This window comes from Mauremys reevesii, linkage group 3 (assembly GCF_016161935.1).
Source record: "Mauremys reevesii isolate NIE-2019 linkage group 3, ASM1616193v1, whole genome shotgun sequence".
Lineage (NCBI taxonomy): Eukaryota > Metazoa > Chordata > Testudines > Geoemydidae > Mauremys > Mauremys reevesii.
The window spans coordinates 104452017-104477230 of record NC_052625.1 but is presented as its reverse complement, the minus strand read 5'-3'; the positions used below and the strand labels follow the sequence as shown (position 1 = coordinate 104477230).

The 25214-nt window shown below is 40.5% G+C and overlaps 2 protein-coding genes across 10 annotated transcripts in view; one reads left to right on the top strand and one right to left on the bottom strand.

Annotated features, from left to right (window-relative positions):
- The window catches only part of GJE1 (gap junction protein epsilon 1), a 45539-nt gene that overhangs the window by 2102 nt on the left and 18223 nt on the right, over positions 1-25214 (top strand). For 6 of the 9 annotated variants that reach the window (XM_039528687.1, XM_039528686.1, XM_039528685.1 and 3 more), the window contains exons 2-3: positions 511-685; positions 6302-6445. The gene's annotated coding sequence lies outside the window, so the exon portion shown is untranslated. The remainder of the gene's footprint in view (positions 1-510; positions 686-6301; positions 6446-25214) is intronic. The other 3 variants (XM_039528688.1, XM_039528682.1, XM_039528681.1) reach the window with 2 other exon arrangements.
- NMBR (neuromedin B receptor) lies at positions 430-23986 on the bottom strand. Its single transcript, XM_039528678.1, has 3 exons — positions 23559-23986; positions 3571-3919; positions 430-831 (listed from the first exon to the last, which is right to left on the bottom strand). Exons 1-3 carry the CDS (start codon positions 23984-23986, stop codon positions 430-432), a joined length of 1179 nt encoding a protein of 392 aa, XP_039384612.1.

Here is a 25214-nt window from a genome sequence, read left to right as displayed (position 1 = left end):
GAGGCTGACCCCCACTCCTTCCACCCAAAGCCCTGCCCCTTCCAGGGGCCCAGATCAGGGCTCCGTACTGGTAAGTAATTTATCTTACTTTCATCGCTACCTACCAGCTAAGTGAATCAATATTCTTTTTTAAATAACATCAGATCAGTTACACCACTATTAACACCATACCTCTGTTATCCTGTATAAGTGTACAGAATTGTGCCCCTTAACAAATAGTCTTAGAAACACTCATTCTTCTCTTCTCACTCAGTAATATCATTCATTTCTGTCTGAAAGTAATTAGAAGTTAGATATGCAATGGTCCCAAACTGAGAGATTTGGATCAATCCTCTGTTTCAAGGATTAGTGAAAGCATCTTAAGCTATTGACATGGCTGTGAAATAAAAGCCCAGATTAATTCCCAGGTAAAGTGCTGCACTGATAAAATCATAATGACATTTCCTGTTTTAGGTTGTGCCCATTCAGTAGAGTCAAGGTAGTCACGGTGTTCTTGGCATTGCTTTTCAGAGAAGTCATTCGTATGGCAGAGGAGCTGAGCAGATAACTGGTGGATCTCTCTCGATGAGATTTCCTCCCGCAGCAAAGTTGACTGTTGAAATGTCTCCTAAAGCTCTCACTCAGAAAATACAGTGCAAATGGGTTGACGCAGGAGTTGCAGAAACTCAATACTCGGGCCACTAAGGTAATGATCATATGTCCTAGCGATGGGTCGATCTCACTGTAATTAAACGACCGGTACATGTACAATACATGGTTAGGGAACCAGCAGATTGCAAAACAGCCAACGAAGACCAGAACAATTTTTGCCAGACGCTTTCGAGTTTCCATCTAAAATGATAAATCAACAGAACCCAAATTAACAACACAGAATAGAACTAATCCATATAACAGAATTAATTAAAACATGTGACATTTCACTACAATAACTCTCTAACAATGAATTCAGATAAGATCAGTAAAATTACTCCCTTTAAGGGCTAAATTACTTTTGCTATCTCATTTGCTTTCATTTCTCATTTACAGTTCATTTTCATTAACCAATCCTTAGCTGCTGGCAGCTACACTAGATAGACTGGCCTTTATATTGGGGTTTGTTACATAGATAAGTACACCGAGATGGACTCAGATTCCAAGTATACATTGTCTTTCAGTCACCACAGTAAGCTGGTAGAATAGTTTCCTTTGGAATATATCTCAACACTTGGCTAATTTGAAAAAAGGTTTGAAATTCAGAGACATTATTAGTCTGATGCATGGAGTTTTAGTTCTGCAATGGTACTTACATCCCATTATTTCCCTCTGAGGCTGAAATGCCACAGTTTGTACCATTCTCTTAGGAAATCCCCAGAACAGGTGCTCTTAGCACACAGTGGCGTCTCAGATACAGACTGAGGTAAAGGGTCTGGCAAAGCATCCAAAGTAACACTAGAGAAGCAGTTCCCAATTGCATTGCTGTAGGATAGTGGGAGTTGCAGCCCACCTGTTCCTCCAAAGACATTTACAGGGCTAAATGTGGGGGAATATGGCCTACATACTGGTCCTCACAAAAAAACAGGATGGAGGGAACAGGCCAGATGGTCAACCTCTGAAGACAGTGAAGATAGAAAGCCACTGTGTGTTCCCTCCATTGTAGGAAGAGCCAGGGCCTGATGTGGGGAGGAGGGCTTATGTGGAGGATTCATGCTTTCTGGCTCTATTTTTTACTAGAAAAACTCAAATGAACTTGGGGGTGTTGGAGGGTTGCAAAACCCTGTGAACTAAACCAGTAAATATAGTTCACCACTACCCATCCAAACCCAAACCAGTAGGTTTCCCACAGCCATAGAGAGCAGGCTGTTTTCTATCTCTGCAAAGTTTGTGCCATGAGGGGCACACACTCTAGGACTATGGATCTCTTCCTGCTTCTACTCGGCCTGATTCTCCACTGCCTTTCACCTTGTGCAACCATGTACACTTGTACAAAGTGAGTTGGAAATTGGCTATAAATGCTACCATTCTGATCTTGCAGGATTTTACACGCATTTTGCATGCACTGTTCGTAGCTGTAAATTGCAAAGATAGCAGAAAATATGAGATGCGTATGTTCCCCGTCTGTACTCTTTCTTAGAGAAACTCTGGTTGGCATCAGGAATCTGAATCCTTTACCATTTGTCAAGTGATATGTACATTGGTCAGCCTGCCCTCCCCTTTTTAATCTAATAGATAAACTCAACAAATAATGAAAGCAAAAATCTGTTTTGTTTTTTAAAGAATCTCTAACAGTTTCGGAAATGTGATGTAAATTAGCTTTACTTTCATTGAGGTCAGACAAATGGCTCTTTATATTTCACAGAATAAGAAAATGGTCCATGCAATGCTGGTAAGTATGTGTTTTTAATAACAGGCTAGAATAGGAACAAAATGTTGAGTAGAGAGGACACCAGGAAATGTTTTAATTATTCTGTTAAATGATTTGCCATCTAAAAATATGTTTCTCTCTTATCAGGGGGGTGAACAGGTAACAGTCTAAAATATGGCAGCAAATACCCTACCTAATTCTTTTAATCAGCATTGGTCTTTTATTAAGCAATCTAAGCTGCTGTAAAGTGGATGTATGATTTTGAGGCACTTTCCCTCAGAAAGATTTACTTTATTGAACAGTAAAACTGTTGTGTCATTTACATTGATGAGTCGGCTTCTGATATGGCTTGCTGATATGTCACACTAATTTGAGTTGGCTGTTAAAATGCTCTGTCTCAAAGATTTGTAGCATATTGTAATATAGAGGATGCCAAGAAGGATGGTACTACTAAATTTGGATTGTGGAGAACCTTGGTATATTCAGCATTTCTAGTCAGAGAAATATCCCCAGAATTTGACTGCTTATCCAAGCCATATTGTTCTAGAAACAAGGAGAAACCCTTACAACTACAAGTTTTCTCAAGGGATTTTCAGTACTTCATGGTTTCAGCTAGACTAGATGTCCTACAAGAACTGCCTTTTCTGATGTATTTCAATACTTAGTTTCCAGTCGCAAGGTTTTTTTACACCTTTGATGAATCTGGCCCTTTATCGTTTGTTACCACAGATTATTCTGTAATGCACTGGATTTCTTTCAGGAAGAGATGAGTATATAGAGGTCAGAAAGCTACAACTGGTTGCCCCAGCAAATGCTGTTTCTTAATGTATACAAAAGTGATTACTAAATCAACAACACATACAAATACTCAAGTCACCAATACCATACATCAGTATAAATAGTAATTAATATCATCAGTTGAATTATTTTTGTTTCTTACTAAAAGGCTAAGACAGAAAAGAAATAAACACACTCTTCGGTTTGTGTTTCTTTGTATTTCTTATGTAACAGAGTAAAAATACTCATTCCAAACTAGTCTTAGAGCTGTTGTAAAATAAGATTTAAAACAGGGAGTTTTTTGAGGTAATGCTAGACCTGGGTCCATGCCTATGAAATTTTTAATATAATCCTAGGCCTATACTAGTTATGTTATAGCTTTTGTGCTTTTATTTTAAAATGTGTACAACAGACAAATCTTTCACCATACAAGTGCACTGCAAATAGCTTACCTGTCTTTTAGAATGCTCACTATATTCTCCAGGGATATTGTGTGCACTCTTAATTAAAGTCTTAGCAATATGATAGTAGTAGATACTAATGATAGTGAGAGGGATAAGGAAATATACTAAGAATATCAGCACAGAGTGGATCTTTGGGTGCATGTCATCTGTCTTGGGATACGGTACGCATGCCCTGAAACTGACATTATCTGTGCCGTTGATGTGGGCCACTTCAGAGAAAACTGCTTCAGGAACTGCTAACATCATGGAGATTATCCAGATGGCAAAAGCTTTAAAACACGTCCACAGAACTGCATTTGATGTTTGGATATCCATGGGATTTACAATTGCTTTGTACCTGGAGAGGGGCAAAAATAATTAATTAATAATAATAATAAACATTCGATGTCTGATGCAAAAAGGCAATACAAGCCTTTGATTAAAGTAACATGTGACACTTCAATTTTTCTGATGTGATGTGTCAAGATTTACATATAATCTATTTTTACTACAGTATACTATATTTATTAATGTATATTACTTTTGCCAGCATTGATAAATTAACAAACAGTATAGGATACAAAAGGCAAGCACTTATAAAAGAACAGGAATATCATTCCACAGTAAAGTAAAATAAAAGAAAGAGAAATACAGCTGGTCAGGATTGTTTTTCACAAAACTGGTTCATCAAAACTAAATTTTTTGGCTGGAAAGGGTTAGTTTGAATAAATTTCTCAACTCAAATATTTTTGAAAAAACAACACATTTTGAACTTGTTGAAATGTTTCAGTTCTACATTATCAAAATGAAAAAATCTAGTTTTCTGGTTCATAACAATCTTAAGTTAATTATAGTAAAAAAATTAAGAAATAACAAATCTTCAAAAGCAAAACAAAACTTCAGAAATTATTGAAATGAAATGGTTTGATTGACCCAAACTGATTTTTTTTCCAGATTTTTAGTTTTTGACATTTTGAATTTGTCCCAATTCAGGATGGGAATTTTTTTTTAAAAAAAAATCTTGAAAATTCTCACAGGATGGGAAAAATGTTTCCCACTCAGCTCTAAGCAGAAGTCAACATATAGCTAAGTGGATACCAAGGGCTGGTTTGTGGCTGCATCTAACTCAGCCACACAAGGGAGTAGAGTGGAGCGAAGCTGTGACCCAGTGGCAGATTAGCCACTGGGCCAAGGAATCTTATGCCCTGGGGTCCCAGCCAATTGTGAGGGCCTGGAAAAATGGGCTCCCCTGCACCCCAACCAGCTCAGCAAACCAGTGTTCCTGCTGTGGGGGGAGAGGGATCAGGGCCCAGGGGCTTGCCCCACTCCGCCTGCCTGTCCAGCACTCCTGCCGGGAAGCAGGGGAAGACCCTGCACCCTGACCATGCTCTCCCCCTAGCAGGAGCACCGGGAAGGTGGAGGGGGCAAGCCCCCACGCTCTGACCCTGTTCCCCCCAGCAGAAGGGGTGGGAAGGGGCCCCCTATTATTCTAGCACCCAGCACCACATGGCTGCATTAGATGTCCCTAAACTGCAGACCCAGGCACAGAAGGGAAAGCAGGAGCTAAACATCCAATGTTCTCCTGCACTGTGAGTGAGTGGAGAAGGAGAGGTTGAGAGATGGCTCCACTCCCCTATGTCCCAACCTTCAGAGCTGGCTGGAAATCAAGGGAGGAGTATGTTATGCCATGTATTATTATTATTTTATTAATCGTGTTTATTATGGTAATGCCTAAGGGCCAATCAAGAGTAAGTTCTCATTGTGCTACACTCACTTAACAAACAAAATAGTAGACAGTGTCTGCCCTGCAGAGCTTACAATCTATATAGTGCTGTAGCAGATTCCTAAGCCAATGCAAGAGAGAAGCACTGGAGGAACTGTTCCTCAGAGGAAAGTTTCTGGGGCACAATGTTTCCTGAAGCAACTCCTGTGTTTGGAAACCTTCTTGTTCTATACAGAATTTTTCTGTCTCCATCATGATAGCATAAAAGATTTCCAATAAGCCTGATGCCCAGACCCTCAAAGGTATCCCACTGAAGTTAGGAGCTTCAAAACCTTTGACAAACTTCAGTGGGATACCTTTGAGGGTCTGGGCATCAGGCTTAATGGAAATCTTTTATGCTATCATGATGGAGACAGCAAAATTCTGTGCAGAACATGAAGGCTTCCAAACACAAATTGTGACCTTATTAGTCAACAGTATCTTTCTTAGTTCTTTCTTCCTTGATTTCATTATACGAAGACAAACGATATGTTTCATTTTATGATTTGATTGAGCTGACGTTGGGTCATTACATCTGCCAATTTTTTAAAAAACATTACATTTTTTTCTGTGAAAGCCATGTATTGTGTTAAGAAAATCAATTCTCTCCCTCTCTTTCATGACAGGACATTGAATTATTATAGCTGCAGCCACACCACCTGGGACTGTGGTTTTGTCAGCTCTCATCAGTTAAGCAGTGTTAGGCCTGAACCAGAAATTGATGTTGGTGATTCAGTAGATGGCACACTTTCATCTGAACCGTCACTGAGTCAGTGTTAGAGGGTACTGTGCTGTTGGTGGTGTCCTCTTTAAGATGAGACATGAAGTTACTGATCACTTGTGGTAACAAAAGAACCCCTGGCTTCGGTTCAGAAGAATAAGGGTGGTCAGGCTGCAAAATTTCATCAGTGTGTCCTGTCTACTTAAATTCCCCAGGCATTTTTAAAGAGACACATTATTCTTCACTCCCTGTCCTAGGGCCCAATCCTGTGAGATGCAGAGTGCCCTGATCTCCAGCTGAAGTTAGTGGGAGTAGAACTCAGCACCTGCCAAGAGGCATTTAGCATTTTGCAGAATCTGGCCCATTGTTTATACCTATGAAGAGACATGGCATAGGAAATGGTAAGTCACAGACTACAGATGAAATCAAACATAAATGATGCATTCTGACATTAATTAAAGGTAATTATGCAGCTTCTCTATTTGTACAAAATTGGCACAGATGTAGATAATAGGACAATCTGAAATCTATGAGCTCCTAGATTTCTATAAACAAATTTGACAAATTTGGCTAGGTTTTATTAACATTTGGAAGTAAACCTAACTAAGGAATGTTATTTATTTAAATTAGCAAGGAAAGCCAAGTTCCCATTAACCTCTTTGATGAACCCAGTGCATTGTACATTGCCAGTTAGGTCATGTAGTTATTATAAGTGAGTCTTCAGTTTTAATTAGAAGTCTTCCCTAAAATTCTATCTTCCCCCTTCTCTAACATTACCACCAATGGCAAGGGTGCTTCATTGTAGGAAATATTTTTATAATAAATTTCCTTTCTCTGGAGCTTAGGCATTCTGCTTATAAATACATTCACACACTCACTTGAAGCTCCTACTGCGAATATCTGAACCTGACTAGTGGATATGTTACAGAGCTTCTTATTGTTGGCATGGAAGAAACTCCATCCGTCATCCTCACCCCCTCGACACACAAACTAAATGTCTTAGTGATGGAATGAAAGATTTTTTGACAGAAATTTTTGTTGGAGTCACATGGTCTCAAACCCTAACGTTGATTATATCATCTGTGATGATTATTTTAAAGAAACTGATATAATTGCTGCTTCAAGAGAGAAAAAGCCACTAAAGTGCTAGATACTGTCATCTTCCATTGCACCTAATACTGTCGGAAAGAGCATTCTTGTGTTTTGTCTCTTTTAAATAATAAAATACCATGAATCAGGACAATAATTTACTATAAATATTCATTTTATAAATGAAACAGCAAAGTACCATTCTCAATGTTTGTACTTCTGTGACTGCACTAATGTCATTCAAGGGACTGAGACCTCCAGCCTCTAAAGTATTTAGGCACCTAAATACCTTTGAGAACCTGAAGCTTGCTGAGTACCCTCTGCTTGCGCTGTTTTCAGTATTGTATTCTTTCCTTCCTGCCTACAGCATAAGCATGCACAGGAAGACATATAAAAGTTCAGATATTATCAAAATATGACTCTGGTACTGGGAGTAGATCTAAATGCTAAAAAATGTTTCACTTCCTTCTGACTATTTTCCTTCTCCTCCCCCAATAACTTCATCGTTCTCCTTGAAGCTGGTTGGGGAAAATATTTTTTAAAACAATTAACCAAATTCAATGTTTGGATGTGCATATAGGACTCCCATGAATCCAAGTTCAGAATTTAGCCTGGTGTTCGGTCCTTTTCCAGTGCTATGAAAGTATGGGAGGTTATTGAAAAGTGTCTTCATGAAATGATTGAAATTTGGAAGGGTCAGAATGGATTTATGCCATATTTGCTCTATGAGTACTCAAGTTCAGAGAAAAGAGATAGCAACTGAGTGAGGTCTTTATCGACTTGGAGATGGTGTATGATCATGTACCACAAGAATTAGTTTGGCAGACTTTGTGACAGAAAGATGTGCTGGAAGGATATGTCCTTCTTTTCTAGGATATATATTATGGAATGACTACCATAATCAAAACCAAACATTGCTACAACTGAGAATTTCCAGTAAATGTTGGCCTGCATCAGGGTCAGCGTTGAGACCTTTTTCGTTTTTGTTGTCTTGGATGTGATAAGTGAGAATATATGAAGGGAGTCACCTTGGAATATGCTGTTTGCTGATAACTTAGTGATATATGCAGAAGACTGTGAGATCCTGCAACCAACTTTGAACAGTGGCAACACAGTTTAGAGTGAATGTTGGTAAGACTGAGGCTGTAACAACTGATGGAGGAGGACCTGCCATAAAGGATATTACAAGCAAAGAGCCTAAAGTGAAATAATTTAAATACCTAGGATCAATGGTTGCTGACAATGGTACCTTCCTGAGTGATGCCTGAGATCATACCAAAGCTGCTTGGTGCAAATGGTGAGAGATGCCCCCAGTTTTTTGTGATAAAAAGATACCAACAAAGTTAAAAGCTAAAGTGTATAAAACTGAAATTCAACCCATCCTAATGTATGGAACAGAGACTTGGCCAGCAACAAGAAAAGAAATCAGTATGCTCTCCACCATGGAAATGAAGCTGTCGAGATGGTCAGTTCCATGATAGAAAATGAAATGAGGCTGTGAGAGGCTTAATGCAGGTTGCCCCAACTGAAGACAATTTGAGGGAGGTGAAGCTATGTTGGTATGGCTATGTCCAGTGGAGACCTGAGAATTATGTTGGTAGGATGGCCTTTTCAATGATTGTGGATGGAAGATGATCAAAGGGGTAGCCAAAGACTCAGAACATGGACTGGATATCAGCAGAACTTATAACAATTTTCATGACAGCCAGGAGTATAATCATGAGTTTTGGAAGAAGGCTTTAAAAGTTGCTAAACTGGAATAGGAAAGTAGCAAGAAAAAAGAAGTCTCTAGTCCTTACAGGTATACCACTACTACAGGCATCAGACTTCCTGACCACTGCTGTGCTGCTCTACACTACACTGAGTCCACTTCCTGCCACACACACTGTACTCTGAAATAAAGCATGTCTAAATGCCTTTTGGGTATAGCTTCACAGCTGGACTAGGATTTTCTCTTAAAAAGCCATAAAATCCACCACTTTCAGGCAGCTTGTCAGCCATGAGGAAAAGCAGTTTTCAAGGTAGCAACCACAATGACAAAACAGAAATATCCCTTTTGCTTTTCTGCAAATTTGCAGTGTTTCTTTCCTTGTCTGTTTGCCACCAGCAGGGCCGACTTCAGGCACCAGCATTCCAAGCTGGTGCTTGGGGTGGCAATCTGCAAGGGGCGGCAGGCCCTGTTGTTTTGCCCCCAAGCAGCATGCCAAATTGCTGCTGTGGGCGGCGGAGGCAGTCCCTGTGCCCTTAGGGCGGCAGGCGCGTTTCCGCGGTGAGGGCAATTCAGCGGCAGCTTCTATGCTGTCTGGGCGGCTTCAGCTAAATATAGAAGCTGCCACCAAATTGCCACCGCCCCGGAAACGCGCCTGCCGCCCTAAGGGCACGGACTGCCCCTGCCACCCGTGGCGGCAATTCGGCGCGCTGCTTGGGGCGGCGAAAACTGTAGAGCCGGCCCTGGCCACCAGGGAGATCTGTTTCATGGACCTGCAACACTAACAAGCAGCCTTGTCCAAAACATGATGCCAGATTTTCTCAATACTTCTAACACTGAGATGCCTTATTTGCTTAGGCCTTTATCCTGCACCTTTGAAGTCAGGGGGTGTTTTACTGTGCAGGATAAGGGCCTTAAAACTACACCATGTAATCTGCATAGAAATCAGTTGAAACGAGGACCAACGAAGTAGTCAAAGGAGAGTGATCCTCACATCAGAAACATCCAGTTCAGGGTTATGTTTTAGAGACAAGCTCCATCCACACAAACTGTTCAACAGCAGTCTGAGAAGTGTAATGAAAACCATTTGTCTGTACCTTACAAAAGAAAATCCCATCAAGCTCTTCACAAAGAACCATCATTAATAATGTCCAGGAATATGGAACTACAGGGATTTCCTTTACTTTTATTAACAATGCTGTGGACCATATAAGTAAGCTCCTGTAGAAAAGCCAAACAGTTACTGCAATGTCCTGTGTAAATGGGACATATAGGCTCTCATGACTCACATATACACAGTGCTAACACACCACATCCTCAGCTGGTGTAAATCAGCATAACTTCATTTGTTGTTTGTAGTGATGTTGTAGCCATGTTGGTTCCAGGATTTTAGAGGCAGTGTGTGAGGTAATATATTTTATTGGACCAACTTCTGTTGGTGAAAGACAAGCTCAGAAGATATCACCTCACCCCCCCTTGTCTCCATAATTTCATTGACGTCATTGGGGCTATGCCTCTTTATACCAGCTGAGGATCTCTAGCCCAAATTAAGGTGTTACACATTTATTTATTTCTATAAAGGCAAGCTCCAATACTGCCCTGCAGTTATAGAGACAGCTGGATCCCCCAGTTATGAAAAGAGTGAATGTTTTTGCAATTTGAAGGCGTTTGTGAAAACATAGATGACGCAGAAGTTATATCTGATTACATTGCATTCCTGCTGCTTTTGAAACAGATTGAAATGCAGATTGTGTTTATCTGAGAATTTCAGAGATGTTAATGGGGCCAACTACTGACTCGAAAAGAAAAGGTGTTGATCACTGAGATGTAATTTAAAGCTGATTATTGCAAATTGTTGTCATATTACTGTGATTTGTATTGAATTATGTTTTAAAGCTATTGGGGAAGTTTTCTGGTACAACTGACTTAGCCACATAGCTTCCATTTTAAGATAACAGGGCCAGTGCTTAGCCCACAAGTAATCCCCCAAAATGCCATCTGCCACGCTCATCTCTCTACTGGCATTTTACTTTGAGTGTGATTGTTAGGTTTGAAATATAAGACATTGTTTAGCTTGACAATATAAATGGTCGTCAGGAGTCTAAATACAGAATTAAGGTGTTGTAATGCAGCACTTTTTACAAAGAATCAGTGTCCAGTAGTAGATCATGCAGAGAAATTTTATACCAGGAGGGTGAAAAGTAAACCCTCTAAAGCAAATCCTGCTTTCCTTACATGAGCAGCTGCATTGACTTAATGAGTCTATTTGCCTGAGTAAGAGGAGCAGAATTTGACTATTCAGTACAGGAGAAAATGACCTTATTCGTATGATGGTCTAGTGTCCTGGGAAGTTCTTTCAGGACACCTGCAATTTCCTAGTTTTTCATAGAATCAGTCTATCCATTTGGCACTGTTTGTTTTTTAACAAATATAAAATGCTTGTTCAAGACATATCCCTTTGCTGAGTAGAACTGGTTCTGCATTTACCAGTGGAATGATCATTCAGTGTGATGATAAGCATTAGGAGTGAAGAGAAATTGAATGGGTGAGTGGAGACATGATTAAAACTGTTCATATGCTCAAAGCGAATGTCAGTGACATGTGTTCAGTGTTTCATGATAAGTTTCTGGGGAAACAAATTCTGCAACTCCAAGAAATTGGTCCTGTTGAGCCCAAAACTAGCAACAGCAATAGCCTAGTATGACACTTTTTAAAATGATACTCTTGTCTTTGGTATGATGATTTCTCCACCCTAAAAGGTGTCACCTTAAAAATTTCCCTGTTTTTTATTTTGAAAATATGATCACCTTGCAGGTGGGAAGTATAATTCTATCCTACTCAAACTCCCCCCAGCCCCCCATATCTGGAGTTTCACAGAAAGATGGTAACATTTCTCTGCCTTTTCTTTTTCTCTTGCCTCTGCCTCCACCTCTCATCTAAAATAAACCTAGTGTACTTCTTACAGGCTAACAAAAGCCTTGCAGCAAGAGGCCAACTCGCAGATCCATGGAGAGCCATAGCCTCTTACTGCCACTGGCCTGAATCCATTTACCTGGTATTGCACAGCCTTTCACTGACTGATAAAAGACATCTTTATCCATTTGCTCAAGCCTATTCCTGAGGAGGGTGATGGTGAAAGAAATAATGGAGAATTTTCAGTATTCTCTATTGTAATGATATTTAAGCACATACATGCCTCCAAAAATTCACTGATGGGCACCTTTTATACAACTTAATGTGCCATAGCAGATTTGGTTCAATATGGAATATGGTCAGAAAGGCTAGCAGTGACTGTGAAAACAGCAAAAACTAAGGGCCTGATTCTTCATTCCATGACACATTTTACACCCCTGTCTAGTCTAGTAATAGACTAAAAGATCAGGCTATAAAACTTTTTGGCTCCTATGAGTCTTGTCTCCTGGAGGTTTGAATGGGCAAGGCATTTGAAAGGAGTGAAGCATTTGGGGTTTTATTCCTCTCCCCCTTGCCCTCACTATGGGCCTGATCCAAAGCCCATTGAAGTCAAGGTCCTTAGTGAACTAATGATTTCCAAAAACTTCCCAGGATATTGGAACAGGTTGGTTTCACAAAACCGGGACAGTGAAACAACTTTTTTTTTTTAAATGGAGATATACCTATCTCATAGAACTGGACGGGACTCTGAAAGATTATTGAGTCTAGCCCCCTGCCTTCACTAGCAGGACTAAGGAGTGATTTTGCCCCAGATTCCTGGGTGGCCCCCTTAAGGATAGAACTTACAACCCTCGGTTTAGTAGGCTAGTGCTCAAACCACTGAGCTATCCCTCAACATAGTCTGTTTATAATAACATTCTCACTAATACATAATTTATATAAACATCATTTCAAAGTGTGTATATATACCCATCTCGATATAATATACTGTATGGCTATTGCTACTGCACATCCTTAGGCAGTGGATCAAGAAGCACACTATTGCTCTGCACATACCTGAATAAAGAAAATCAATTTTCATCTCCTAAAGGTACCACTACCAGAGGAGAAGGTCAATAAAATGTATTTGTTGCACAGAAGCATAAATGTCTGGAGGCATAAGCCTATGGTGTAAAATCTGTTCAATTACAGTTTACCCTTTTAAAACTATAACTGTCATAAAACCATTCCCCACATTTCCTTTCTAAATTCAGGAATAGCCTGTGCCAGTGATGGGTAGAATAATTAAAGAGCAGCTATAGGATAACACGTCCCCCTGATTTTCAGAAATGTTATGGCCAATACTCAGGCAGTGTAAATGAGCACAGCTCTGTTGACGTCAGAGTCGTGTCCATTTACAGCAGCTCAGGATCCGGCCTTACATTTTAAAATCCTGAATAAAAGGAAACTGTTGCCTCATCCGCCTTTTCAGCTGTTCCATACCAGTTGCCTCATTCTCCCCTTTTCAGCATATCTGATTCCATTTCATTTGCATCTTCTGCAGAAGCTTTGCATTGTAGCAACACAGAGACATCCACTTAGATTTTTATGTATTTGTTTATTGTACCTAATAAAAGGATCAAAGACACAAAAATGCATTTACCAAAAATAAAGAAGGTAAGGAGAGAAAGCAAAAATACACAATTAAAGAGCTGAATGTGTAAACAAAGTATTGAAAAATAAAACAAAAGGTAGAATATTAATGTGGAAAAAACAATGGATAATACAAAAGGAACAACACACACACAAATAAGAAATAGACAGAGGAGGAAAAGTGAAAAATGATATACAAAAAAATTAAACCCCCCAAAACCATAAAGCCTGAAAGAACGGATGTTTCTATAACAAAACACACATTAGAAATATTCTGTTCCTGATGCAATTCTGCAATCTAAAGCAATGATGCAACATAAATATACATTTTGCGTAAGATATATATAAAAATCAATCACTCTGTGTGTGTGTATATATATATTTATTTATAGAATAAATAGTGAAGATACTTAGCTCATATATATATATATATATACACACTCTACCCTGATATAACGTGATCCGATATAACATGAATTCAGATATAACATGGTAAAGCAGCACTCCGGGGTGGGGAGGGGGCCTGTGTGCTCCGGCAGATCAAAGCAAGTTCGATATAATGCGGTTTCACCTATAACGCGGTAAGATTTTTTGGCTCCTGAGGACAGCGTTATATCGAGGTAGAGGTGTATTTATTTATAGAATAAATAGTGAACGTACTTATATATATGAGCTAAGTATCTTCACTATTTATTCTATAAATAAATATAAATATAAGAGCTAAGTATATTCACTATTTTTTCTATAAATATATCTCATCATCAGTATGCTCAGTAAGAAATGTTTCCCCCCTGGATAGCATTGCCCAGAAAGCTATGTGGACTAGCTTTCCTTTTTCACCTTACTTTGCAGCACTGCTAGGGGCAGAGTACTGATCTTGATAGTATGATCCAATAGAGTAAATCCCACGTTCTTAACCTAGAGGAAATGGATATTTGCTAACAAGGGCTTCTCAGCATACTAGAGAAGCTCATTCAGCACGTGGTCTTGAGGGACATGTTGAACAAAACTGATTGAGAAAGAAAGAGTAGAACCAACAAAGAGAAGTTGTATTTGATCTGAATTGCATTATTTGTACTTAATTTGCAAATGTTTCAGGTTAGGTGATTTCTCAATCTGTTCCAAAGATCAATTTTCATACTGATTTTTTTCCTTGAATAATTCTCCCATACATTTAGTAAAGCTGTGTGAAAGGGTTAAAACTCAAAAACAAACTGGAAGATTTGGGGCTTTTCATACTGTAAATAGGCGACATTCTGATCTTCACCTGAAGAGAGAAGATACATTCAATGCATATAATACACAATGCCTCTTTTCTGGGGTTTGCCTTTACTGTTAACTTACATAACAACAGCAGAACATAAAACTCACCATAAGCTATCTCCCTGCAGAACCTCCTCTGGCCCAGACCCTAGTTCTCTGTGTCTCAGAGAACTAGCTCCAACCCCTCTCATTTCTTGATTAGAGTTGTTAGTATGCATCTGCTAGACTGATTTAGCAAAAATGCATCTGCATCTCTGCATGGAGTTCAAGTTCTTGACATCAAGATGCCTGAGCAGAAGAGCCCTGCATCCCAAAGCAAGATCCTAGAATCTGGTGCCTGGGTCTATTCTTTTGTGACTACTTTGGGCGTGCCAGCTGCTTTGTATGTCCTAAAATAGTTTTTCAACTAGAAAAAAGGAGCCATGTGTGAAGATCAGCACTATATATTTTAGAGAGCTGAGCCCACAAGAAAATACCCATACAAATCTGGGGATCAGGATCAAACCTGGTGCCCCATGTTTCATCCCTCCTTTGAACATCATGGTGGTACAGTACCTAGCTCCCTCATGGATTAATGTGGTGTCTTTTGACATCCTCACAGCCCAGGGTCTGCCAAGCACAGAATTATGTGATGCAGTGAACTGCACCTCCCATCAGCCAGGTATGATGTAGACTCAGTAAATACTGTTCAACAAGCAGGTGCTTGAACAAAGGTCATCCACGTGACAAGGCAGAACAGTTCCCAAAAACGGTATGACTGACACCTGACACACTGGCATCCCATTGATCTATTGTAGTAGTCTAGTCCTATCTGTGAACCTTGCAAGGAGAGGTGAGGCCAAGGGCCCAGACCCAGCCTTACATCCCTCCTCCCTGACACAACACACTGAGTGACCTAAGAACCCTGCAAACTAGCCATTGCCAGGCATAGCTATTTTAGGTATTTTGACTGCTACAAATACACATTGATTCCTACAAATGCATGGATTATTTTCTAGCTAAATTAACAAAAAGCTACCTACATACCAAGGGCCCAGTTCAGCAAGGTGCTTCAGCATGTGCCTAACTTTAAACACGGGAGAAATCCCACTGAAGTATCTTGCTGAATCAGGGCTACAGTTCCAGCAAAAGTCTTTCTAGCACAGGGGTTTTGGAGAGGATTCCCAACAGAAATTTCTCCCATATGCTTTTCCTGTGGGAATCCACTGACTATATATGATTGCAATTTGGGACTGGGCAAGTACAAAACCAAGAAAATGTTGGCTAAACCCGATCTGTACAAAAAGAACATTACCTGAAGAGAAACAATTCCATGTATATGCTCTGAGCCCCAGCCCCTGACTCAATTAACAAACCTTTTGCCAAGCCCTAGTAGTTATCTGTGATTCTACTTGCCTTCCATCTCTTGAAACTTTGTTACCTGACTGTAATGATTAGTACCCAGAGTACAAATATATATGTAGCTTTGAAGATATTTTCCTATGTATAAAAAAAGAATAGCAAACGCCTATACCAGACTCTAGGCACCTTTGACATAAATTTGAAAGAGCAACTACATAAGATGTACAACAGTTTCTCTTGTCCTAAGCCAGAAAATAACCATAAAGAAGGGAAATACATCGCCTAGTTTATGTTATCCCTGAATGAAAAGAAAATGTTTGTTGCTCCAAGTCTAGCAAAATGTTCTTCAGTACACATCTAATCCAGTTGGCTTTCAGAAAGTCTGCAGGTACTTTGCATGACATGTTTGAAAATTTAAATAAAATATCAAATAAAAGACTGGCCTGACAAAAAGAAAGAGAGGAAAAGGATCACCTCTTTACCCTTTGGTTTTCTCTGTGTTGCAATTTATCAGATACTGAATCATATTTTTATGATCTATTATATGAAAATCACTTGGCCTATTTTCTTGAAATTATCTTAGTAAACAAGCCAATCCAATATATTAACCTTTAGGGTCCTGTTCTCCCTTCTTGGAACTAATAGGCTAATGCAGTTCTTCTGACTACATTTCTCCTCCCTCCCCCTTCCCTTTCCTTTTCTATCTACTGTATGCAATCGAGTCAGTTTCCCCTTTTTAGTCTGATTGGCTTTATGTTTTCTGTTATTTAATCTTTGGTTTAAACCTGTTCTTGGTTTCTTTCAAGTTACTTTCAGTGTGCCGTTTATTGCTGCTTATTTATTTCTGAGGGTTTGTTTTAGGGTAAACAAGTATATGCAACTTAAGTACTTTTCCGGTATCCTATATGTGTATTCACTTAGCCACTCACCCTCTTCACTTGCTCCACTACAGGGAAGAAATGAGAACTTTGGGGGGCTCTTAACACATTTGACACAGTAGGAGCAGTCAGGATATTCAGTGACTTTCAAATTCATCCTTCCACCTGTGTGGTGCAGTGGACTAATATTAGTAATCTTGGTCCAATACAGGGGCCATAGGAACCTTGCCTGTTTAAGAAGAAAACAGATAGGGCTTTACAAACTTAGAGTACAATCTTCAGAAGTGCTTGGCATTGACCGTACTCTGCTCCCATGGAAGTCAGTGGGAGTTTTGAAAACCCCACCCTTGACTTTTAACTCAGTCTCCTATTAAACTATCCATTGCCAATACACTAAGATGTATCTGAGTGTTTGAACTTATTTCATGCCAAGAAAAGATTTCACATGGAATTCCCAGCTACACCATTTCCCCTAAACATATTGGGATGGAGATATAGGGCCTGATTCTCTGCTCACATCAGGGTAAACCCGGAGTAACACCATTGGAGTTCATAGCATTACCAGTGTAAGTGAGAGCAGAATCAGGCCCAGTGTGCTCAGAAACCAGTGTTGGGCACATTAAAAATACCTAGATAGAGAGACTGATAGGGAATTCACTTATTTTCCTCTCTTATTCAGTCTCTCTCCTTCCTATTCTTTTAAAATGTCCTTCCTGAGTTAATGAAGAGAACCCAAGATGGCAGATTGCAGTCTTCTTGACCCTTGATGTCAGTCCTGGTATAAGGAGGTTGGGATGGCAGATACAGTGCTCAGTATTTGGTTAACTACACCTGTTGGATGGTTTAAATTTCTTCAAACCCCTCCATCACACACTCAGTGTGCCAACGGAGTTTAGCACCAAAAAAGTGTAGAAAATAATTACTTTTTGCCTCCAGTCCATGTTTTTAAGAGAGGCAGGCTTGTTTAGGAGAATGTGGATATCTCTGAACACAGACTTCTAGTCAAGGTAAATCTTTTACTATTAGTTCCCTACTTATGAAAAATCGATATTTTATGTACCATAACTTATGGGATACAGTCCATAAGACAATATTACTTGTAATGATGTTTCAGCTCTGCAAATGCTGATACTGTGACATGACATTACTCATGAAACTACCACTTTCTGTGGCCTATGTCTCATAAAATGACCTCATGGTCTGGTGTGTATGCAAATATTTAAGGATACAAACCCAGTACCTGCTATGTCAGAGGTTCTCAGACTTTTGTACTGGTGACCCCTTTCACACAGCAAGCCTCTGAATACCACCTCCCTTATACATTAAAAACACTTTTTCATATATTTAACACCATTATAAATGCTGGAGGCAAAGCGAGGTTTGGGGTGGAGGCTGACAGCTCACGACCCGCCATGTAATAACCTCATGGCTCCTTGAGGGGTCCCGGCCCCCAGTTTGGGAACCCCTGTGCTGTGGGATATTTTGGTGCCCACCACACTCTAGTAAAGGACTTTAACACCACTGCTGAAAGACCTCATCAAATTTTTCAATTGGGTATCTGACAATGTAAGAAATAATAGAGGTATAAACTGACTCAACAAGCATTTTGTTTTCTATTATAAAGTCAGAAACCAGCACTGAACTCATATATTTTTAAGGTTATATAGAACTGTAGTTGTCTTTCTCTCCATTTCTACATCTACTTATGCATAGTTCCAAGAAATGCTACTTGAAGCCATAGAAGATTAAAAGTAATATTGTATTGAATAGCTGAGCTATTCAAATCTCAATAATGATGTAAGGTGCTGATCCAGCAAAGCACTAAAGCAGGCTCCTAACTGTAAGCATGTACTTAAATGCTTTTGGAGTGGGGCCAAAATGATGATGGAGCTTTGCTATTAAAATGTAGGAGTTAAAATGCTGGCTCTAATGTAGTCAATGACAAAACTCTTATTAACTTCAGTGGAGTCTGATTTCAACCATGACCATTACTCAATTATCCTAATAGCCATCTAATTAGTGCTTTCTTTCGGTCATGCTTTTAAACAAGAAGAATAAGTCACTCTGTATGTATGGTGATAGAACCCGATTTATGCTTGGTCTAATTCCATTGATTTCAATGGAGTTACACAAGGGCTGCATTTGACCCTCTGCACTTTAAGTATTTGTTAAAAAGATAAATAAATCTAGAGAAAACAGCAGAATTGTATTTGATCACAATATTAGAAAAATGTGACCATGCAAAAAAGTATGAACTATAAACAGTAGCCCATGGTATTGTTAAAGGAAACTGAAAACGTTGGGCTGAATCTTTAGCTGGTATAAATCAGCATAGCTCCATTTACACTTCCTGAAAAACTGGTCCATTATCCTGACCTAATTGACTAACCTAATTGCCTTCTATGACGAGATAACTGGCTCTGTGGATGAGGGGAAAGCAGTGGAAGTGTTATTCCTTGATTTTAGCAAAGCTTTTGATATGGTCTCCCACAGTATTCTTGCCAGCAAGTTAAAGAAGTATGGGCTGGATGAATAGACTATAAGGTGGATAGAAAGCTGGCTAGATCGTCGGGCTCAACGGGTAGTGATCAATGGCTCCATGTCTAGTTGGCAGCCAGTATCAAGTGGAGTGTTCCAAGGGTCGGTCCTGGGGCCGGTTTTGTTCAATATCTTCCTTAATGATCTGGAGGATGGCGTGGACTGCAACCTCAGCAAGTTTGCAGATAACACTAAACTGGGAGGAGTGATAGATACACTGGAGAGTAGGGATACGATACAGAGCGACCTAGATAAATTAGAGGATTGGACCAAAAGAAATCTGATGAGGTTCAACAAGGACAAGTGCAGAGTCCTGCACTTAGGACAGAAGAATCCCATGCACTGTTACAGACTAGGGACCGAATGGCTCGGCAGCAGTTCTGCAGAAAAGGACCTAGGGGTTACAGTGGACGAGAAGCTGGATATGAGTCAACAGTGTGCCCTTGTTGCCAAGAAGGCTAACAGCATTTTGGGCTGTATAAGTAGGGGCATTGCCAGCAGATGAAGGGATGTGATCATTCCCTTCTATTCGACATTGGTGAGGCCTCATCTGGAATACTGTGTCGTGTTTTGGGCCCCACACTACACAAAGGGTGTGGAAAAATTGGGAAGAGTCCAGCAGAGGGCAACAAAAATGATTAGGGGGCTGGAGCACATGACTTATGAGGAGAGGCTGAGGGAACTGTGATTGTTTAATCGGCAGAAGAGAAGAATGAGAGGGGATTTGATAGCTGCTTTCAACTACCTGAAAGGGGGTTCCAAAGAGGATGGATCTAGACTGTTCTCAGCGGTACCAGATGACAGAACAAGGAGTAATGGTCTCAAGTTGAAGTGGAGGAGGTTTAGGTTGGATATTAGGAAACACTTTTTCACTGGGAGGGTGGTGAAGCACTGGAATGGGTTACCTAGGGAGGTGGTGGAATCTCCTTCCTTAGAGGTTTTAAAGGTCAGGCTTGACAAAGCCCTGGCTGGGATGGTTTAGTTGGGGATTGGTCTTGCTTTGAGCGGGGGATTGGACTAGATGTGCTCCTGAGGTCCCTTCCAACCCTGATATTCTATGATTCTATGATAGAATCCAGACACATTGAAACTTGTTTTCGAGGCATTTTGCAGATATAATTGTTTCTAATCATCATGCAGTACAATTTCTTCAGGAAGTTTACATGGAGAAAGATCATGGGAGCCCAGTATTCTACAAGGGACAAGATACAAGGTACACATTTATTTCACTAAAAGGAAGAGGTCACCAGTTTTCTGAAGAAAATATTTATCTGTAACAGAGAGGTCAAATGAAATACAAAGGACAGTTAGACTAGATCAGTGGTCCCCAACCTTTTCGTCTGGCAGGCACCAGACAAAGGACCGTGGCGGCGGTGGATCATCCGCCGAAATGCCGCTGAATTTCAGCGGCATTTCGGTGGCGACGCCTCTCGATGACGTCACTTGTTGACAGCAAGCGGTGTCATCGAGAGGCGTTGCTGCTGAAATGACGCAGAAATTCGGGGGCGATGCCTCTCGATGACGCCGCTTGTCAGCAGCAAGCGGCATCATCGAGAGGCATCACCGCCGAAATGCCACAGAAATTTGGTGGCATTTCGGCGGATGCTCCACCACCAGCCAGGATGCGGGCACATTTAGATGTCCCCGTGGGCACCATGGCGCCCATGGGCACAATGTTGGGGACCCCTGGAATAGATGTATATGCAATGAGTACCACTGTAATATCCAAACAAGGGTATTAATTGACCCCCGTCCACAACAAGTCTCAATACTCAAATATCATACTGTTCAGTCCATGGTGACTTATGAAGTCAACCCTTGTAATATTTTATTTTCAGAAATCACCATTACTGTAGCACATGTCATTTGACATAGGGAATTTCCAAACTTATGATTACTATTAATTACACTATGGGAATATTTACACCCTCCCTTTTGCTCCTCATTCCAGTTTCTCCCAACTCCTTTTATACAATCCAAATAGTAAATGTAGGCATACTGTTAAAAAAACTCTGAATATTTTATATGTGTTACTTTGTATGTTTAACCCCACTGAAGTTTAAAGGGACAAATTTGATCCCTTTTTCCTCCTAAAGCTAAAAAAAGACAAATTCACAAATCTCTCCTTAGGTCTGTCTGAGTATTTTCTGTTGATTCTCATGGCAATGATAGACCAGAAAAACTTTTAGTTACAATGTAGTAAAAAGTACAAGTACTTTAAAGGATATCTGTGAAAAGAGTATGTTTACTTTGCACCAAACTAACCACTGTAGTAAACAGTGAGGCTCCTGTAACTTCTTTGGAGATCCAGCATTCCTTCAGTATGAATGCCTTCCATTTAGTTCAATGGGAGCTTAAGGTCTACAAAAGTGCAGGATAGAGTTGAAAGAGACTTCTCCAACTCCCATTAAGTCAAGACTCTCATTGACTTTAATGAAAGTTGGACTGTGTCCAAAAGTAATAACGATTCAGCCAACTGAAGTCTATGGAAGTTTTTGCTAAGTAAAGACTGATGGATTGAGATTGGTCATTATTTACCAAGTGAATAAATCCATGGTAAATTAAAAGATAATCTGCAGAAGAAAAGAAGAAACACAGTTGTCAAATAATATGCTTGGCTTTGTCAGGGAAATCACTCCCATTTCTACTACGCATAATATAATACAAACCTCTAAAATGTTAAAGGAACCACCTGTAATAAAAACATTTTATGCAGTCAAGACATCATGTGTATTGCTGTTTTCTAGGATGTCAACACTAAAATATATGCAGTCATCATGACTTTAGCATTATTATATAACAAGGATACAAAACTATATGTAAAATAATACTGAATTTATGATGACTCAGAAGTTGTATCTCAAAAGTAAAATAAATTAAACTTGAACCACTATACCACCTCCACCATATTTCACTGGTGATTTTACAAATCTCTGATTTGCAAATACATTCCTTACATATCATATAGAATATCACAATAGCACTTTTTAAAATGAAAGAATATTTTGCATGTCCACTTTCATATACAAGGCAGTTTGAGGTAAATTCCTGAACTGATGAAATCAGAGTGTTACATTCCTCTTTAAGGATCTTTCACAAGTTGCAGTCAAAGATACAAAACATGAATATAGATTGAATGCTTTATACAAAAGTAATAATATAGGGCATGATTCAAAGCCCACTAAAGTTAATCTGACTTTGAGGGGCTTTTGGATCAAGCTCTTAGATGAAATCAGACTCTTTTGTAAACTGGCTGAAAACCTGAAATAAAATTGTTTTATACCCTGAAGGAAAAAGTTAAAACAAAAACAAAACAAAAAACAACAACAAAAAAGTGTGTTAAAGCTAAAGATACATTTTCCAACACAAACCTTTATCAGTGTTATACATTTCAAGTCAGTCATGCATGCACATGCTCAGGTAAAACTCCCACAGAAGTCAGTGAGAACTTTGCCTGAAGGAGTTCAAAAACTTTCATCTGAAGCTGAAGAAAAGTGTTCAAAACAGGAAAGAAAAAAAGACAATGATAATTTAAAGGATGCAGTCAGTTATTTTGCAACACATTTGTCATTTAGGGCCTGAGCCTGCAATCCCTTCCTTAGTCAAGCAAATACTACACCTGGGAACAGTCCCAGTGGAGTCAATAGGTCTACTCACATGAATAATCACTACCACTGTGAGTAAGAATTGTCAGACTAGGACATGAGGATGGTAAAAAGAGAAAGTGTATTTTTCTTTATCTGCTATTCCTCTACAAAAGTTTGAAAGTGTTAATGGAGCTGATCCAGTAGCCTTGAATTCCATGAATGGTTCTCTTTAAATCATTTAGCAGAAAGAGATGCAGGAATAAGCCCTTTCCTCTTTATTGCTGGGGGAAAGAGTGAGGGAATTTGTTTGTTGTTTTTTCTGTTTGTTTGAAATGGAGATGAAATGGGTATCGCTGTTTTGGACAACAAAATCAAGATATAATTCAAGGGCGTGTCAAAACAGAACATTCTGTTGCACCAGCATTCCTATGGTACCAGAATAGGTCTGGTACTAATATCTGGCAACTAGTTGCTCCTGTAGAGCAGAAATTTCTGTCTGTCTGTCTGTCTGTCTGTCTCTCACACAAACACACACACAAGATCTCTAGGCGTATTGCTATCTTACCTGTCTGCACTCAGGGCGGTGAGCGTGAAGACGGACACGCCCACCGAGGTGAGCTGGATGGCCGGGATGAGTTTACAGCCCACCTTCCCGAACATCCATTCCTCGAAGAGGTAGCTGGAGGCATCCACCGGCATGCAGGTCACCAGCAGCAAGAGGTCTCCGGCGGCCAGGCTGGAGATGAAGATATTGGGCACGCTTCTCATAGCGCTGTTGGAAATGAAGATCTTCACCAGGGTGATGTTGCCCAGCAAGCCCACGGTGATGATGAGCAGGTAAAGCGAAGGGATCACACAGCGGACGATAAACATCGCCGTGCCCCGGGAAGGGGCCAGGAGGTCTGTCTTCAGTACCGCCCCTGGCACCAAAGCATTGCTGACGTTTCCTCCTGCGGGCTGCACGGTAAAGTTGAGGGAGAGCTCTCCAGCCATCCTCCCAGCTCCGGAGACACCAACTGCAGTGGGAAAGAGCAAAAGGATTTGTCTCTGAGTCAGCAAAGAAAATGTTGATCTTCCTTTCTTCCAAGTTTTCTCCCACCAAAAACGCAAAGGAGGGATTGTCTGCGGGCAAACGCTGAAGAGTTAAAAGAGAGAGACCTTCAGTTGTGTAATTTCTCTACCCAGAGCCACTTCTTCGGGGTCAGAACAGTCTCTTGCACATTGGGAAGCTGAGGGGAACTAAACCAGATCCAGAACGAAACTTTCTTTTTGACTTAATCATAATCTTCGGGGGTGCTTCTGTTCTGAAGGGCGCATCCCGAAGTCCTTTCTCACAGCTGCTCACACGGGGATAGCGATGGGACTGGCATAGCTTTCTAGCTGGGTCTTCATTGCTCTGGCAAGAGAAGAGAGTGCAGCCCTCCAGGGTCTATGGAACCGTACAGCTCCTGCCACAGGCTTTGATGGTCCCCAGCCTCGTCCCGTGCTGTGTTTCGGCCCCTTTCTGACAGAGCCCAGCTGATGGGCTGGAGGCAGGCTGGGTCTTCTCCTGCCTCAGTCCTTCCATTTTTACATTCGCCCAGCTCCGCCTCTGCTGGGAGGAGCCGCCAAGCCCATTGGGTGGTATGCGTGAAGTTTGGTCCGTCGTGGTTGTGGGCGGGAGGAGCTCTTCATCTCCAGAGGAAGGAACGTTTGGCTCGGAGACCGCTAGAAGAGGCGACAGTGAGCACCCTCCACACCTGTCCTGCTCCGAATTGTTATAATTTCCAGCTGGAGCTCAAATCGGAGCGATAAGACAACCACCTAGGAATGCTGCTAACTGGGTAGTTCTGCCTTTGGCCCAGGGAGCTGCCCAGGCCATGTTACTGGCTCTAATACCCATGCATCGCGCGGGCGGGGGGTGGAGCTGTTCAGCATTTAGTGCTGAAAACACGTAGACTCTCCTTAGGAAACAAAACCTCTTTAGTCCCGGACACTTTCCAGAAGCTCTTGAAACCGACTAGCTTTAAAGGTCGGGGGGCGGATGAACCTATATTCACACATCTTATCCAACTGTGTTTGTTTTGTCGAGTTCAAAGAGCGTTTGGCCAACAGACTAAGAATGTTTTGCCTTGAGTTTTTGGTTTGTAATAGTTCACCTAAAATTTGTCTGGATTAGGGAAATGGGAAAAGCTGAGATGTATCTGTGCTGTAATATGCCAATGGCAAATCAATATATATT

Excerpts from the sequence above, each read along its gene's own strand:
- NMBR (XM_039528678.1), bottom strand. The coding sequence starts at position 23,986 with ATGGCTGGAGAGCTCTCCCTCAACTTTACCGTGCAGCCCGCAGGAGGA. Across the intron at positions 3,920-23,558 it reads ACCGCCCTGAGTGCAGACAG|GTACAAAGCAATTGTAAATC; the intron begins GTAAGATAGCAA and ends GCCCCTCTCCAG. Across the intron at positions 832-3,570 it reads GTGAGCATTCTAAAAGACAG|ATGGAAACTCGAAAGCGTCT; the intron begins GTAAGCTATTTG and ends TTATCATTTTAG.